Genomic DNA, 18,514 nt, shown 5'->3' with positions numbered 1-18,514 from the left:
GTGGGTCTAGGTTTTCTGGGATAATGGGGTTCATGTGAGCCATGACCAGCCTTTCAAAGCACTTCTTGGCTACAGACGTGAGTGCTACAGGTCGGTAGTCATTTAGGCAGTTACCTTGGTATTCTTGGGCACAGGGACTATGGTGGTCTGCTTGAAACATGTTGGTATTACAGACTCGGTCAGGGACAGGTTGAAAATATCAGTGATGACACTTCCCAGTTGGTCAGTGCATGTTCTCATGTGTAATCCATCTAGCCTTGCGGCCTTGTGAATTTTGACCTGTTTAAAGGTTTTACTCATGTCGGCTACAGAGAGCGTGATCACACAGTCGTCCGGGACAGCTGCTGCTCTCATGCATGCTTCAGTGTTGCTTGCCTCGAAGAAGGAAGAAGGAATAGAAGTAATGTAGCTCATCTGGTAGGCTTGTGTCACTGGGCAGCTCGCGGCTATGCTTCTCTATGTAGTCCATAATAGTTTTAAAGCCCTGCCACATCCGACGAGCGTTGGATCCGTTGTAGTACGATTCATTCTTAGTCCTGTATTGACGCTTTGCCTGTTTGATGGTTCGTTGGAGGCTATAGCAGGATTTATTATAAGCGTCCGGGTTAGAGTTTCGGTCCTTGAAAGTGGCAGTTCTAACCTGTAATCCATGACTTCTGGTTTGGGTATGTACGTACGGTCACTGTGGGGACGAGGTCATCAATGCACTTATTGATGAAGCCAGTGACTGATGTGGTGTATTCCTCAATGCCATCATTCTGACTAACAGGTGTCTGTATGTAGCCTTGCTACTTTTATAGCCTCGCTACTGTATAAAGCCTGTCTTTTTACTGTTGTTTTATTTATTTTCTTACCTGTTGTTCAGCTAATACCTTTTTTGCACTATTGGTTAGAGCCTGTAAGTAAGCATTTCATTGTAAGGTGAAATACATGTTGTATTTGGCGCACGTGACAAATAAACTTTGATTTGATTGGATATGAAGAATCCCGGATTATTTTCCAGTCTGTGCTAGGAAAGCAGTCCTGTAGCTTAGCATCTGCATCCTCTGACGACTTCTGTATTGAGCGAGTCACTGGTACTTCCTGTTTAAATTTTTGCTTTTAAGCAGGAATCAGGAGGATAGAGTTATGGTCAGATTTGGGCGAGGGAGAGCTTTGTATGCGTCTCTGTGTAGAGAAAAGGTGCTTATCAATTGCTAATTACTTACTAAGTCTGTGTGTGTTTTAGTATGTGTGTGTTTACAGCTACATAGCAATTAAGTGATAATGTGCTTGCTTGGAGAGCATAGGGCTCCCAGTGATAAGAAGCTTAATGTCTGTTATTTAGCTGCATACTGCTGTGTGGACTGTGTTTCCTTGACCACCCAGCACTAGTGTGTGTGTGATGGTGTGTGTGTGTATGTGATGACGTGTGTGTTTGTGTGTGTGGGTGTGCCTGTGTGTACGTTCACCTGTGTACGCTTGTGGTGTGTGCATGTGTGTGTGTGTTTTGTCCACAGGCGTGCACCAACTTCAACGACAGCGGGGCGTGTGTGACCCAGTGTCCCCAGCCCTTTGTGTACAACCCCACCACCTTCCAGCTGGAAAGCAACCCCAGAGCCAAGTACACCTATGGTGCCTTCTGCGTCAAGAAGTGCCCACGTAAGGAATGACACACACACACACACAACATACAACCATACTTTTGTGAAATAAGGGGACATTAAAAAAACTGTGAAATAAGAATAGACAAACATGCTACATACATACACACAGGCATGACTGCATGTATGCACGCATGACTGTAATTCGCTAAGCGTCTACTAAAAAACATACATTATTATATATTATACACACACCATACACACCATTCTAGTTTGCTCATATATAGATATGAACATACAGATACATACAAGATACAGAATACAACGTTTTGTTTTCATGTTTTACAAGCGGATTTTGCTCTTCACTCGTGTCGTAGCAATTTTCAACCACTCCACAAACTATAGTTTGGACAAGTCGGTTAGGACATCTTCTTTGTAAATGACACAAGTAATATTTCCAACAATTGTTTACAGACAGATTATTTCACTTATAATTCACTGTATCACAATTCCAGTGGGTCAGAAGTTTACATACACTAAGTTACTGTGCCTTTAAAAAGCTTGGAAAATGATGTCATGGCTTTAGAAGCTTCTGATAGGCTAATTGACATCATCTAATGTATTCGTATCGGCACACTCAATAGCCATGGTTTCTCAAATGACTGCCTCGCCTGGTTCAGCAACTACTTCTCAGATAGAGTTCAGTGTGTCAAATCAGAGGGCCTGTTGTCCTGACCTCTGGCAGTCTCTATGGGGGTACCACAGGATTCAATTCTCGGGCTGACTCTTTTCTCTGTATATATCAACGATGTTGCTCTTGCTGCGGCTGATTCCTTGATCCACCTCTACGCAGATGACACCATTCTGTAAACATCTGGCCCTTCGTTGGACACTGTGTTAACAAACCTACAAACGAGCTTCAATGCCATACAACACACATTCCGCGGCCTCCAACTGCTCTTAAACGCTAGTAAAACTAAATACATGCTCTTCAACCGATCACTGTCCGCAGCCGCCCACCCGACTAGCATCACTACTCTGGTCGGTTCTGACTTAGAATATGTGGACAACTACAAATACCTAGGTGTCTGGCTAGACTGTAAACTCTCCTTTCATATTAAGCATCTCCAATCCAAAATTAAATCTAGAATTGGCTTCTTTTTTCCTCAACAAAGACTCCTTCACTCACGCTGTCAAACATACTGTGACGCCCTGTCCATAGAGAGTATTTTTATTCTCTATTTTGGTTAGGCCAGGGTGTGACTAGGGTGGGCGTTCTATGTTCTTTTTTCTACGTTTTTGTATTTCTTTGTTTTTGGCCGGGTCTGGTTCTCAATCAGGGACAGCTGTCTGTCGTTTCACATCATCCTCTGCACATCAGTCACTCCAGTGTTAATTTGCTAAATTATAATTACTTCGCTACTGTGGCCTATTTATTGCCTTACCTCCATTTGCACACATTGTATATAGATTTTTCTATTGTGTTATTGACTGTACTTTTGTTTATCCCATGTGTAACTCTGTGTTGTTGTTTTTTGTCGCACTGCTTTGCTTTATCTTTGCGAGGTCGCAGTTGTAAATGAGAACTTGTTCTCAACTGGCCTACCTGGTCAAATAAAGGTGAAATTAAAAATAACATTTAAAAAAGTAAATTGGAGGTGTACCTGGGGGTGTGAAAAGTGTAAATAAATCCCAGAACAACAGCAAAGTACCTTGTGAAGTTGCTGGAGGAAACAGGTACAAAAGTATCTACAGTGGGGCAAAAAAGTATTTAGTCAGCCACCAATTGTGCAAGTTCTCCCACTTAAAAAGATGAGAGACGCCTGTAATTTGTATCATAGGTACACTTCAACTATGACAGACAAAATTAGAAAAAAAATCACATTGTAGGATTTTTAATGAATTGATGTGCAAATGATGGTGGAAAATAAGTATTTGGTCAATAACAAAAGTTTATCTCAATACTTTGTTATATGGCAATGACAGAGGTCAAACGTTTTCTGTAAGTCTTCACAAGGTTTTCACACACTGTTGCTGGTATTTTGGCCCATTCCTCCATGCAGATCTCCTCTCGAGCAGTGATGTTTTGGGGCTGTTGCTGGGCAACACGGACTTTCAACTCCCTCCAAAGATTTTCTATGGGGTTGAGATCTGGAGAATGGCTAGGCCACTCCAGGACCTTGAAATGCTTCTTAGGAAGCCACTCCTTCGTTGCCCGGGCGGTGTGTTTGGGACCATTGTCATGCTGAAAGACCCAGCCACGTTTCATCTTCAATGCCCTTGCTGATGGTAGGCTTTGTTACTTTGGTCCCAGCTCTCTGCAGGTCATTCACTAGGTCCCCCTGTGTGGTTCTGGGATTTTTGCTCACCGTTCTTGTGATCATTTTGACCCCACGGGGTGAGATCTTGCGTGGAGCCCAGTGGTCTTGTATGTCTTCCATTTCCTAATAATTGCTCCCACAGTTGATTTCTTCAAACCAAGCTGCTTACCTATTGCAGATTCAGTCTTCCCAGCCTGGTGCAGGTCTACAATTTTGTTTCTGGTGTCTTTTGACAGCTCTTTGGTCTTGACCATAGTGGAGTTTGGAGTGTGACTGTTTGAGGTTGTGGACAGGTGTCTTTTATACTGATAACAAGTTCAAACAGGTGTCATTAATACAGGTAATGAGTGGAGGACAGAGGAGCCTCTTAAAGCAGAAGTTACAGGTCTGTGAGAGCCAGAAATATTGCTTGTTTGTAGGTGACCAAATACTTATTCTCCACCATAATTTGCAAATAAATTCATAAAAAATCCTACAATGTGATTTTCTGGATTTTTTTTCTTCTCATTTTGTCTGTCATAGTTGAAGTGTACCTATGATGAAAATTACAGGCCTCTCTCTTCTTTTTAAGTGGAAGAACTTGCACAATTGGTGGCTGACTAAATACTTTTTTGCCCCACTGTATATCCACAGTAAAACAAGTCCTATATCGACATAACCTGAAAGGCTGCTCAGCAAGGAATGAGCCACTGCTCCAAATCTGCCATAAAAAAAGCCAGACTACGGTTTGCAACTGTGCATGGGGACAAAGACCGTACTTTTTGGAGAAATGTCCTCTGGTCTGATGAAACAAAAATCTAACTTTTTGGCCATAATGACCATTGTTTTTCTGAAGAAAAAGGGGGAGGCTTGCAAGCCGAAGAACACCATCCCAACCGTGAAGCACGGGGGTGGCAGCATCATAATGTGTGGGTGCTTTGCTGCAGGAGGGACAAAATAGATGGCATCATGAGGAAGAAAAATCATGTGGATATATTGAAGCAACATCTCAAGACATCAGTCAGGAAGTTAAAACTTCCAAATGGACAATGACCCCAAGCATACTTCCAAAGTTGTGGCAAAATGGCTACAGGACAACAAAGTCAAGGAATTGGAGTCACCATCACAAAGCCTTGATCTCAATCCCATAGAACATTTGTGGGCATTTAAAGGCAATGCTACCAAATACTAATTGAACGTATGGAAACTTCTGACCCACTGGGAATGTGATGAAAGAAATGAAAGCTGAAATAAATCATTATCTCTACTACTATTCTGACATTTCACATTCTTAAAATAAAGTGGTGAACCTAACTGAAATAAAACAGGGAATTTTTACTATGATTAAATGTCAGGAATTGTGAAATACTGAGTTTAAATGTATGTGTCAAAGGTGTATGTTAACTTCCAACTTCAACTGTATATAGCCTTATGTATATGTCAGGCTAATTTCCTATCATCCCAATCCTGACTCTTGTCTTGCTTGAAAATCTCTATCTTTATTCTGTAATCCATAGGTTGCATTATCAAAGCATGTCTCGCCTATGCATGTCAAAATACCGCTATATATTTTCTCCCGCATCTCTGCGCTGTCTGATATTGCTGCCAATGTGAGAGCTTCGGTAGAGAATATGTGATCAACAAACAATATACATTTTTAAGATACCTTGATTTTTAAACAATTTCCTCTCTTTGTCTCCCTGTTATTCATGAGCTGATTTGTTATCTGTATAACCATCAACTCTATTTTGCCACATCGGAGATATTCTGTTGTGAGTTGGACATTATCTATCAAGATTGGCAACTTTGATCATTTTACTTTTGCTTAACCCGTCTAGGTTACCCCGTTCCGCTAGCAGAACCCCTCGCAAAACAGCCAATGAAATTGCAGGGCGCCAAATACAAATCAAAATGAATCTCATAAATCAAATTTCTCAAACATACAAGTATTAGGCACCATTTTAAAGATAAAATTCTCGTTAATCCAGCCACAGTGTCTGATTTCTAAAATGCTTTACAGCGAAAGCTCCACAAACGATTATGTTAGGTCACAACCAACTAACAGAAAAACCCAGCCATTTTTCCAGCCAAAGAGAGGAGTCACAAAAAGCACAAATAGAGATAAAATGAATCACTAACCTTTGATGATCTTCATCAGATGACACTCATAGGACTTCATGTTACACAATACATGTATGTTTTGTTCGGGTTAAGGTCATATTTATTTCCAAAATCTTATTTTACATTGGCGTGTTACGTTCAGTAGTTCCAAAACATGCAGTGATATTGCAGAGAGCCACATGAATAAACAGAAATACCCATTACAAATGTCGATGAAAATACCATTTTTAGACATGCAACCGCTGTGTCAGATTTCGAAAAAACTTTACGGAAAAAGCATAATCTGAGAACAGCGCTCAGAGCCCAAACCAGCCAGAGAAATATATCCGCCATGTTGGGTAGTCAACATTATTCATAAATAGCATTATAAATATTCAAACTTGTCAAACTAAGTATAGAATCAATCTTTAGGATGTTTTTATCATAAAAGTTTAATAATGTTCCAACCTGAGAATTCCTGTGTCTGTAGAAAAGCATTGGAACGACAGCTACATCTCAAGTGAAAGTGCATATCTGTGAACGAGGCTGTAGGCAGACCACTGACTCAAAGAGCTCCCATCCGGTCCCACATCACAGTAGAAGCCTGAAACAACATTCTAAAGACGGTTGACATCTAGTGGAAACCTTAGGAAGTGCAACATAACCAATATCCCACTGTGTATTCAATAGGGGTGAGTTCAAAAACTACAAACCTCAGATTTCCCACTTCCTGTTTGGATTTTCCTCAGGCTTTTGCCTGCCATATGAGTTCTGTTATACTCACAGACATCATTCAAACAGTTTTAGAAACTTCAGAGTGATTTCTATCCAATACTAATAATAATATGCATATATTAGCATCTGGGACAGAGTAGGAGGCAGTTCAGTCTGGGCACGCTATTCATCCAAAAGTGAAAATGCTGCCCCCTAGATATTCTGTCGTGAGTTGGACATTATCTAGCAAGTTTAGCAACTTTGATCATTTTGCTTTTGCTTAACTGTCCTACTGCTGAAATGCACTGAATTAATTGGGGAACATGATAGCAATTAGAATTTATGAACGTCCTGTTACACAATTCACAACGATGTCATTGGTGATCTAAGTTACTCTGTCATGACTAAATATCAGTTCCACCTGCTGTGAAGTCTTTATATAGTGGTGTAGCAAAACTGGCAATGTGGCGTAGCGACAATCTTATTTTGGGAGAACACTGGCATGGTGACCATATCTTGGTTTTAAACGCAATTTGCTGTGTACAAATTATTCTAATTATGTTTGCTCTGACAAAAATTGGCCTGCGGCTGAACATAGTTGCCTACCTTTGACCTAGACCTTGACTCATCATCACTAGCGGAGCAGAGAAGGCTGGTCATTCTCATTACCAAGGGCCTCAGGATATTGATTCATTTCTCAAACCTCTTTTTTAAAAGTCTGAACCTTTTTTCCCCGAGGAATGCAGCGAGCAACTTCCTTGATCATCTCTACTTAGCCCCCTCTTCACATCTCCCCTTCATCCTCCCCTTCCATTAAAGCAGCCATTTCCTCCACTGATTTAAACTGCCTTTCCTTCTTCTCTCCTCTCCTCTCCTGGGGCTTGTGCCTGGCACTCTGCTAAGAGCTCTGGCTCCTAACAGCAAGAGAGAGAGAGAGAGGGGTGTGCTGCCTCTAATGCAGCCCACTCCCGATGAAGGACCACGTGGATCAGCCTTATTAGGGCACACCGTAGCAAATGTTTTGCAGCAACAAAAACAATAATTGTATTATTGGACTATTGGATTATTGGACTGGTATTATTAAGTTCAGGTAGTCCCTCCCCATTTCAGTCTGATTTCTTATTTTTGGTGTTTAGTGATAACCCAGGCTCTTTTATTTCCTGCACTGCCACAAGGACCCCTGAAGAGGTACCTGTAATTTCGGTGTCCACCTCCCTGCCTGAGGCTGTGAGAAAAGCAATCATTGGTCCCCTATTTGATGTGTATTTCTATCCCTAAAATCCATCCTCAGTTCAGACTATCAGATATTATACCAGCAGGGCCAGATATGCTCTCACCCGGAGAGAACAATAAAACAATAAAACAAGGTAAAGAGGACAAGGAACATCTTTTATCACAGGAGTCATCTTCAGGAGCACAGCAGCAGTAGTCACGTTCCACTGCTATTCATTGCCTTCAAGTCTCATGAGGAAGACATTAATTTACATTAAAGGATGACTGCACTTCCTGATTTGAACTTGTTTTTCATCAATGCTCATTAAGAAATGCTAGGGGTCATGACTGTATGCAAACGAGAGTTGTCTTGGGGGTGTGGTTTAATGTGGGTGTTTCTTGGCTGTGTCTTTGCTATTCAATCACAACAAACAGGACAGTAGATTTGAGTTGAAACATTTTTGACCATTCCATTGGTACCCCTAAGGAGATGTCTCCGCCTGCCCGGGTCACCAGGCCATGGAAAGGAAAGTCCCCCAGTCTTTTTCCAGAAAACACGGTGCCACCATGTGTTAATAGGCAAAACGGGATGATTTGTTGACATAATTATAATCCAAAACAAACCCTCAAGTATGTCATGATGCGATCACTTACCAAACTCTGTTTTGAACAAAACTGACTTTATGACCAAAATTATCCTATTAACACTTTGTAGTCAATTTTGACACTAGAATGATTTTTTTTGACTCATATCGATGCCACATAGGCCATTTAAAACCTGAGAAGTTGGTTCTAAGGGGCAGTTGACCTTTAAACCTCCATGACACACATATCAATACCAGTTCAAATCAGTCTGTTCACATGCAACCTGTTCCACAGATTACATCCATAACATGTTTCCCAGTGGGTACGGCCTTGGAATTGCTCTGACACATACTATTTTTTACTCTTTGTTTGCTGTTCCAGATAACTTTGTGGTGGACCACAGCTCCTGTGTGAGGGCTTGTCCCAGCAACAAGATGGAGGTGGAGCAGAACCGCATCAAGATGTGCATCGCCTGCACTGACATCTGTCCTAAAGGTGTCCAGTCCTGCACCGTCCTGAACTCTATCCTCCTGTCATTCACATCCAGTTTATTCATCTGGTTGATTGGATGTAGTTGGGGTTGAGCTGTGGTTATGTTGTGGTTGTGCTTGACTATGGCTTACCCACTGTTCCAACCCCTCCAAACTATGTGTGTCTTCTTGTGCCTGTCTGTTCCAGATGAGTATTTCAAAGTGGTTGGGAAAAAGCCTGACCACACATTTCCGTTTAATTTTGGGGGAATATTTGACCAAGTAATCTTCTTCTCCTTCTTCATCTTCTGTTTTAGCCTGTGATGGTATAGGTACAGCCAGTCTGCAGTCTGCCCAGACCGTGGACTCCAGCAACATAGAGAAGTTCACCAACTGTACCAAGATCAATGGAAACCTGGTCTTCCTCATCACTGGCATTAAAGGGTGAGAGTAAAAACACACACACAATCATGTAATTTTCATTAACTAGGAAGTCGGGGCACCACAGAAAATCTTCAGATTACAAAGTTATACTTTTCCGAATATAACTCTTCCGATATTTTTTATATTTATCATTTTACCCCCTTTTGGCCCTAACCCGGACGACGCTAGGCCAATTGCGCGTCGCCCCACGGACCTCCTGATTGCGGGCGGCTGTGACAGAGCCTGGGCACGAACCCAGAGTCTCTGGTGGCACAGCTAGCACTGTGATGCAGTGCCCTAGACCACTGTGCCACCTTGGAGGCCCCACTCTTCAGATATTTTAATATCTGATCAATTAGTCTTCTATTAATTAATTATTCTTTACCTCACGGCAGTCTCATCTGAATGTCGTAAATTGTTAGTTATGTGCACGAACCCAGCCTTTACTATAAATCATCCATACACCAATTGGCTAAATCATTTATTTACTAACTAACTAAATAATCACAGAAATGCATAAACAAACAAACAGTAGATATTGGTTACTAACAATGATAGGGAAGATTCCCTTGTGGTCTAAACCGATATGACGGCTTTGTGGACAAAGGGAAGGGGGTGTGGACTGAGAAAGAGCAGGAAAGACAAAAGGGATCACCACACACAGTGGATAATTATATCAGTTGAAATGCTAATCCTTTGCTCGCTCATTCTGGAATAATTGAAATCAATATATTAATGCAATTATGTAGTTGTTTTCTTCTCTGTTGGAATCGTCGGTCAGTTCATCAGAGAGTCTCTGGCTACTCATGGTGGCGGATCCTGATAGTGTCTGTTGTAATGGATACGCCAGGCATCCATTGTTCTTAGAGTAGATGTTATGGCGGTTGTCGGTATTCGCATCCCAGGTTGACATCATTTCTAGCTGCAGACTAGTAATTAGTATCTAAGATTTGCTCTTTTTCTGTAGGGATCGATAGTCTCAGAGTTGAACCGTTTCCAGCCATGTAGCCAATGTTCCACGCGGTATGGTTAGGAATTCAACAACCATTGCAACTTTAGCTTACACTGAGGTTTTCGTGGTCTTAACTATTCACAATCACAGCTCACGCCGTGGGTTTGCTCAGTCTGAAGAGTATTTTGTTAGGAGAGACTTTTATTCGTAACAGTAGAAGAGGGCCGCCTGAAATCCTTTGTTCACTCTGTGGTCTTTCTCTCTTCATGAAAAGGGGAAGAGAGTCTCCGCCAGGAATTTACTACCTGAGATAACAGAACCTGGGTGTAGGAGAGAGTGAGAGAGGGGGAAGCCATGATCTACACCCAGAAAGAGCTACGTCATGACACTACTTTAGCCCATAGAAACGCATTGAATAATACATTCATAAATGGCAAAAAAGACAGTACATTTTTTTTATTAAGGAATAAGGTATGGAAATGTCTCTTATATCTAGGAGATATAAGAAAGCTCAGGAAATATATTTTTGGACATATATTTAACCCCTTATTTTTGTTGGCACAAAGCTACACTTGGTTTGTAGCTCTAACTGTTTGGACTCTACTGACAGAAGTTGGCACATCAGCGTTATCGACTTCAGACAAGTTGTGAAGTACAGTGGATATAACCATCGTGTTTGTGAAAGTCTACCCTTTCCATAGAGGGTTCATAATAGTGTGTAGGCCAAACCGTTCGGAAGCTACAGACGTTTTCGTGGTCTGACAAACACCTTCCACTGCAGAAGTTGAAGACCGACATTGGCGGACATGGTGGATTGAGACGCAGCACATGCAAAGAAAAAACTGATATCTCTAACTTAAACTGACTGATTTTGATGGGGTATTTTTTATTATGTTACTCAGATTGATGCATGGGTGGATTACCTAAAAAGGTCACTCCAAACACATTTTTGCTAAGAGCTGCTCTTTACCTGATTAAACAAAGGTTAGCCATGAAGTTTGGCTGAAATTTATGTCCAAGTCAAGAAAGTTTACCAGCAGCCAGTCGCACTTGCCACACTGCCAGCCTATTCGCGGGTGCTTTTTCAAAATCTATGTCAGATATTCCAGTGAGTGTCATTGGCTCCAATGAGTGTAGTTTCCCAACTATTGTACTGTAGATACGTAATTAAAAATGTGTTTATTCTGTTGTCGCGGACCCCCTGCAATAGCTCCAGAGGACGTGGACCCCCAGTTGAATAACCCTGCTCTAGACAGCTCACCTCCCTGTAATATGAGAGAAACAGTGGTTATGTGGGTGACTTGACCGCTTTCTGTTTCTATTCCTAAATATTTGTCTCTTTCACTTTGTTTCTCTCTCGCTCATTCTCTCTGTTTCCTCTCTCTCTCTCTCTCTCTCTCTCTCTCTCTCTCACCCCTCTCACTTTCTCTCTCCCCCCACCCCTCTCTCTCTTTCTCTCCCTCTCCCAATCTCTCATCCCGCTTCATATTTCTCTCTCTCGCTCTCTCTCGCTCTCTTTCATCTCTCTCGCTCACCCCTCTCTCTTTTTCTCTCCCTCCACCTCTCTCGCTCTTTCTCTCCCAATCTCTCATCCCACTTCATATTTCTCTCTCTCTTGCTCTCTCTCGCTCTCTTTCTCTCTCTCGCTCTCTCTCTCTCATCTCTCACCCCTCTCTCTGTCTCTCTCTCTCTCTTCCATCTCTCTCGCTCTTTCCTCTCCCTCTCTCCCTCACAGGGATGTGTACCACAACATTAAAGCTTTGGATCCAGAGAAGCTGAATGTGTTCCGGACTGTTAGGGAGATCACAGGTGAGAGACATTATAGTTGTATTTAATTAACACAAGTCAAAAAGTCATAATTAAGGCTAAACCCTGTCCATTTCAACAATGCATCTTCTTAAGTCAGTTAAAAATAGAGATCCAATTAAAATAAATATACATTTCTGATACCATGTCATTCAGTCTTTTCTAATTGTCCTTGGGAAAATATACATTAACTGACCAGGTGAATCCAGGTGAAAGCTATGATCCCTTATTGATGTCACTTGTTAAAATCCACTTCAATCACTGTAGATGAAGGGGAGGATACAGGTTAAAGAAGGATTTTTAAGTCTTGAGACATGGTATTGTGTATGTGTGCCATTCAGAGGGTGAATGGGCAAGACAAAATATTTAAGTACCTTTGAACGGGGTATGGTAGTAGGTGTCAGGTGCACCAGTTTGTGTCAAGAACTGCAATGCTGCTGGGTGGTCCACCACCCAAAGGGCACCCCCCAAAAAAGCATCCAGCCAGTTTGACACAACTGTGGGAAGCATTGGAGTCAACATGGGACAGCATCCCTGTGGAACTCTCTCAACCTCTTGTAGAGTCCATGCCCTGACGAATTGAGGTTGTTCTGAGGGCAAAAGGGTAGGTGCAACTCAATTTTAGGAAGGTGTTCTTAATGTTTGGTACGCTCTGTGTATATATATAATGTATGGTGTAATGTTTTAGAGAAATACATGCAGGCCTACTGTAGAAATCCCCCTATCCATGCATCTTTAAATTATTCTGTTTTATTTTGTTTTGTCCTCATCAAATGTGCATGGTGTCCCCTCTCTTACAATTTGACTCAGTATAAAGGGGCCTTGTGTGTGTTTGCTGTTTCCCACAAGACACCATACACCAAAGACAAGCTGAAAGAGTATGATGAATTGGGATGAGATGAGGGTCTCTCTATCTCTTCTCCCATGGGGATCTAGAACTCCCAGTTTCACAGCTCTAAAGTTTCACACGGAGCATGAAGGGAGGTCCGTAGTGTGTGCGTGCGTGCATGAGTGCATGGGTGTGTTTGCATGAATTAATGTAGAGTGAATCCCCCTTCCCCTTTCCCTTCCTCCTCCCCTCCTTTCCTCCCCCTCATCCCTTCATTCCTGTGACAGGACGTGAGTTGGTACAGCCAATATGTGTCTCCCAAAAGGCACCCCATTCTCTGTAGAATGCACTACTAAATAGGGAATAGACTGCCATTTGGGATACAACCTTGTAGACCCATGGCCAGGCATGCATGGCACCCCTTATCACCCTCTGTCACACACACACACACACACACAAACACACACACATACAGGCATTGATGCACACACACACACTTATACATACACACATACATACAGGCATTGATGCACACACACACACACACACACACACACACACACACACACACACACACACACACACACACACACACACACACACACACACTCATACAGGCATTGATGCACACACACACATTTATACATACACACATACATATAGGCATTGACACACACACACACACACACACACACACACACACACACACACACACACACACACACACACACACACACACACACACACACACCGTCATCCCTTCTGCTTCAACCTAGGGGTTACCATCTCTGAATTGTATAGCTCTCAGATGACAGTCAGTGTAGGAGGCTACCATCTCACCCTACATCTCTTCTCCTGCCAAGTGTTCTTCTAAAACATAGCCCCTTGTTTTTATCTCCTTCCACGAGGTCAGTGCAGGCTTATCCAAACAGTACGGTCGGTGGGCCATCCACTGAAGCAATTTAGCATAAGTGAGGTTCCCAGTGCATGGCTTTGACTGTAATCATTGGTGCTTTAAAACTCTTAACCCTTGATCTGGTGCCTGTGGCCCTCCTCTCTGTAAGGCAATACTGGGTAATTTGTCTTTCGCATGGATGCGCCAGTAATGTGGCACTCAGTGAACCTAAACCCCCACTCTACTCTACTCTAGAAGCTCTAGCATGCTCGGCTACTGACTCCATCCTTTCAGCAGTTGTTTACTGCCCACAGGGGGTTAGAGAGAGAGAGAGAGAGAGAGAGAGAGAGTTTGAGTTTTTATAAAACCTTTATTTTTTACTCAAGTGTTAACATAAATGTTGTAATTCCTAAACAAAAATAAATACATAACATATACATTCAACTTATTTCATCAGCAAAAAATAATTTCCCCTCCTCTACAAAACAAAGCGCTCTTTCGTAGGCCCACTTCTCCTCAAATAATAGATCTTTTACAGCTGAAAAGAACTCAAAATCTACTTTTATTCTTGCTTTCACTAATCCTTTAAAAACACATCTTACATCCTGCCCATATCCCGTTTCTATCTTATGTTTCCTACTCAGAAAAAATTGACATCTTAGCTTGTCCCAAAATAAAATTTAACATTTGACATTTTCTTTTCTGTTGTTTACTATATTGAAACCCCAAAATAAAAACAGTGTTATTGAAAAACTCCCCTGCAGCTTTAAACAAAGATTCCAGCATTTCCAATAGAGGTTTTATCCTCTGACACTCCATAAAACAGTGAAAAATGGTTTCTCTTATATTACAAAAAGGACATCCATCTCTAACATCTGAGTTAATAACAGATACAAAAGCATTAACTGCAATGTAAAACCCTCCATTGCATATCACCAGTACCCTTTTGTAACGGTGGCTTGTACAGTGCTCTCCATGCTGGCTTTACCTTGTCATCAATGCCCAATTTTACCCTCCATGGAGTGTCTTGTCTATTTTTCAATTTATCTTTATTCAACACCTTGACACACCCCTATACAAGTCCTTCCCATTCATCTCATCCAAACCCACCTCCTCCAAACCTCTCAAATCCAGCAATAACACCTTTCTTTCTGACTCTGGGATATTTGGTGTAATCCCTAGTCTTGGAAATGAGACGTCTTCATCTTGTACCTTCTTCTTGTGGCTACTAAGCATACCCCATTCTTCCGCTGACAGAGCCTTCCTGCAGCTCCCCAGCATTTGTCCGACAATCCTTTCCGACCTCATCCCCAAATGTTCTGCCACCCGTCTTCCATCCATTAAGGCGGGCCCAGCCAAGGCCATTAATTGTTTTAAGGTGATGATTTTCCCCTTCACCAGAATCTTGGAGAAATGTGGAACAGCTGCAGTTGTACAATCCAGTCTTGCCCCATACACCAGAGGTTCCTCCAACAGCCAATGCACTGACTCCGCTGAAGTTCGTCTGGACACCTTCATTATGCTCCACACTCTGAGAAGGCCTCTGTAAAACGGAGGTACTCCCTCCCTAGAAATCTGGCTACTATCAACCAGAAATAAAGCCTTCTTTAAACCTAATCCTCCAACTCGCTGTAATACAAGACCTGCCACCCCTCTCCACACCACATTTTCCGGTCCATAAAGCAACCTTTGAATAAACTGAAACCGGAAAGCAGCAGCCTTACTAGCAAGATGTACAAGACCTTGTCCCCCTCCTCTTTTGACAAATACAAAACACTTTGTGGAACCCAGTGATATTTATCCCAAAAGAAATCCACAATAATTGCCTGTATCTTAGCCAGAAGGCCAGATGGTGGTTCTAAAACTGACAACCGATGCCACAGTGCAGAGGCAATCACATTGTCAACTATAATAGTGCGCCCCCTATATGACATACGAGATAGTAACCAATGCCATCTCCTCATCCTCCCTTCCACCATTTCAACCACCCCACTCCAATTTTTTTCCATAGTCCCCTCATCTCCTAGGTACACTCCAAGATACTTAAAACCTCCCTTACACCATTCTAGCCCCCCTGGAAAAGCCATGATCCCTCCAGACCATTCTCCAATCTGTAAAGCACAACTCTTTTCCCAATTTACCTTTGCAGAGGATATTCCCCTAAAACGATCAACCAATAGACTCAAGCTATCCACCTCCGCTTGATTTTTCACTAACACAACTACATCAGCAGCATAGGCTGAGAGACGAATAGGAGGAATATCCTCTGAAAAGTACACCCCTGCAATGCGACTTCTAATGCTATTTAGTAGTGGCTCTATAGCGATGGCATATAACATTCCTGACAAAGAACATCCCTGCCTAATACCTCTACACACTTTAAAAGGAGCACTCAAAACACTGTTAACTTTCAATACACTTTCAATGTCACCATATATCACCTTTATCATGGCAATAAAACCAGAGCTGAACCCAAACGCCTCAAACGTGTGCCATAAATATTGATGTTCAACAATGCCTTTTCCTGCCTTTTCCTGATCAATTGAAATTAGACCAGCATCCAACCCAATAGCCCTAGAGACGTCAAAAAATCACGAATCAGAGAAATGTTATCCCCTATCTGCCTGCCAGGAACACAGTAGGACTGATCCGTATGTATGATTTGCCCCATCACCTCCCTCAGCCTGTTGGACAAAGCCTTTGACAATATCTTATAATCAGTGCACAATAAAGCCACCGGCCTCCAGTTCTTCACCTCCCTCGGGTCACCCTTTTTGGGCAGAAGGGTGAGGACAGCCCTTCTGCAGCTTATTGGTAGTAACCCTCCGGTTAAACTATCATTAACTACTTCTAACCAATCCTCTCCCAACATAGCCCAAAAAGACTTAAAAAGTCAACGGGAAGCCCATCAATGCCTGGTGCCCTTCCATTTTCCATGCCTTTTAATGCCGTGTATAAATCCTGCAAAGACTATGGTTGCTCAAGCTCAACCTGAGCTTCTGCAGCCACCTTTGGGAGCCCATCAAAGAACTGCTGTGTCACTGTTTTATCCTCTTTGTACTCACACTTGTAGAGCTCAGCATAGAACTCTACTGCCCTCTTTCTAATTTCACTAGGGCTAGTGAGCTCTTGTCCAACAGCTGATTTGAGACAATGAATAATTTTTCTTTGTCCATTCTTTTTCTCTAAACCAAAGAAAAATTTGGATGAGGCATCCATTTCAGATATTCCCTGAAACTTACTTCTCACCAATGCCCCCTGTGCTCTGATACCCAGCAGGTCTGCCAATGCAGCTTTTCTCCTCTTGAGGGTCTGAGTATGGCCTCGATCTCCTGTGGTCTCAACCAACGTCATGAGTTCCACTATTTCAAACTCTAGGGCTTTCATTGATATGGTGATATCCTTGGTGACATTCCTCGTGTATTGATTACAAAATTGTTGAATCTGGATTTTCCCTATATCCCACCACTGTTGAATGGATACAAAACTGGCCTTTTGAGACCTCCACCTCTCCCAGAAAAAACTGAAACAGTTCCTGAAGTGAGCATCACTCAATAAAGTTATATTAAAATGCCAGTATGCACTTTTGGGTTTTACATCGTTAATGAACACCACCTCTGTTATTAAACAATGATCAGAAAATCCCACTGGGGTTATCACACTTGATTTACAGACCTGAGATTGATGCTCAAAAACATAAAACCTATCTAACCTGGCCATAGAGATGATGTTCTCTCTCACATGCGCCCAGGTGTACTGCCTTGTTCCTCCATGTTGACTCCGCCAAATATCACACAGTTCATGTGTTACAATGAGGCTTTAAAAGTCCTTGAGGCTATATGACGTTCTTGGTGATTTCTATCTAAATCGCTAACTGTGCAGTTAAAATCCCCAGCAATAAATAAATAATCTTCTTTGTTACATTTCTCAATGGTATTTGATAATGTCTCTAAAAAATGTACCCTCTCAACTGTCACCACTGGGGCATATACATTTATCAGACACATAGTGATGTTTTCATACCTTGCTCTAACTTTTAATAACCTCCCCTCAACTACCTCTTCAACCTCATATGACAACGGCAAAAACCCTTTTGAGAACAAGATAACCACACCCCCACTTTTTGAGTTTTTATGACTACACACCACTGTCCCCCCACTCCTGTTGCCACATAACTTCATTTTCCAAATTACTATGCGTTTCTTGTAGAAAAATGATGTCACTTCCCTTTCCTCTAATTAACTCATACACCATGGCTCTTTTTTTTTTAACATCTCTTGCCCCATTTACGTTTAAAGAAGAAATCTTAAAACTGCTCATGGATAAAAAAATATACAGAGGAAGATACAGCCCCACATCTCTTTACAGAGTTAAGACTGCAACTGAACTCTTTCATTTTCTTTAGAATTTACATCACTTATCACTCTTGTGACCACTTTCTTGAGTCTAGCAATTTCAGGGCTTTTCAAACTTCCCCTGTAATTTTTGACATCAGAAACTTTGCTGATTCAATAAACAATTCACGTTCAGGAAAAAATCAGTTACATTGTAATCCTGCATATATTTCTTCCCTTTTGTCAACTTCAAAAATTGACGTATCCTCTCGATCCCATACATCCCTTCCACCCCATTTATCTCACTATAT

General features: G+C 41.9%; 1 protein-coding gene across 1 annotated transcript in view; it reads left to right on the top strand.

The window, feature by feature from the left end:
• The window catches only part of LOC112224855 (receptor tyrosine-protein kinase erbB-4-like), a 275,238-nt gene that overhangs the window by 92,053 nt on the left and 164,671 nt on the right, over positions 1 to 18,514 (top strand). Inside the window, exons 6-9 of the mRNA XM_042306366.1 lie at positions 1,500 to 1,641; positions 8,876 to 8,989; positions 9,282 to 9,408; positions 12,075 to 12,148. Of these exons, the coding sequence (XP_042162300.1) occupies positions 1,500 to 1,641; positions 8,876 to 8,989; positions 9,282 to 9,408; positions 12,075 to 12,148 (457 nt within the window). The remainder of the gene's footprint in view (positions 1 to 1,499; positions 1,642 to 8,875; positions 8,990 to 9,281; positions 9,409 to 12,074; positions 12,149 to 18,514) is intronic.

Source organism: Oncorhynchus tshawytscha, linkage group LG26, assembly GCF_018296145.1.
Source record: "Oncorhynchus tshawytscha isolate Ot180627B linkage group LG26, Otsh_v2.0, whole genome shotgun sequence".
In the NCBI taxonomy this organism is placed as follows: Eukaryota; Metazoa; Chordata; class Actinopteri; order Salmoniformes; family Salmonidae; genus Oncorhynchus; species Oncorhynchus tshawytscha.
This window is presented reverse-complemented; position numbering and strand designations above follow the sequence as displayed.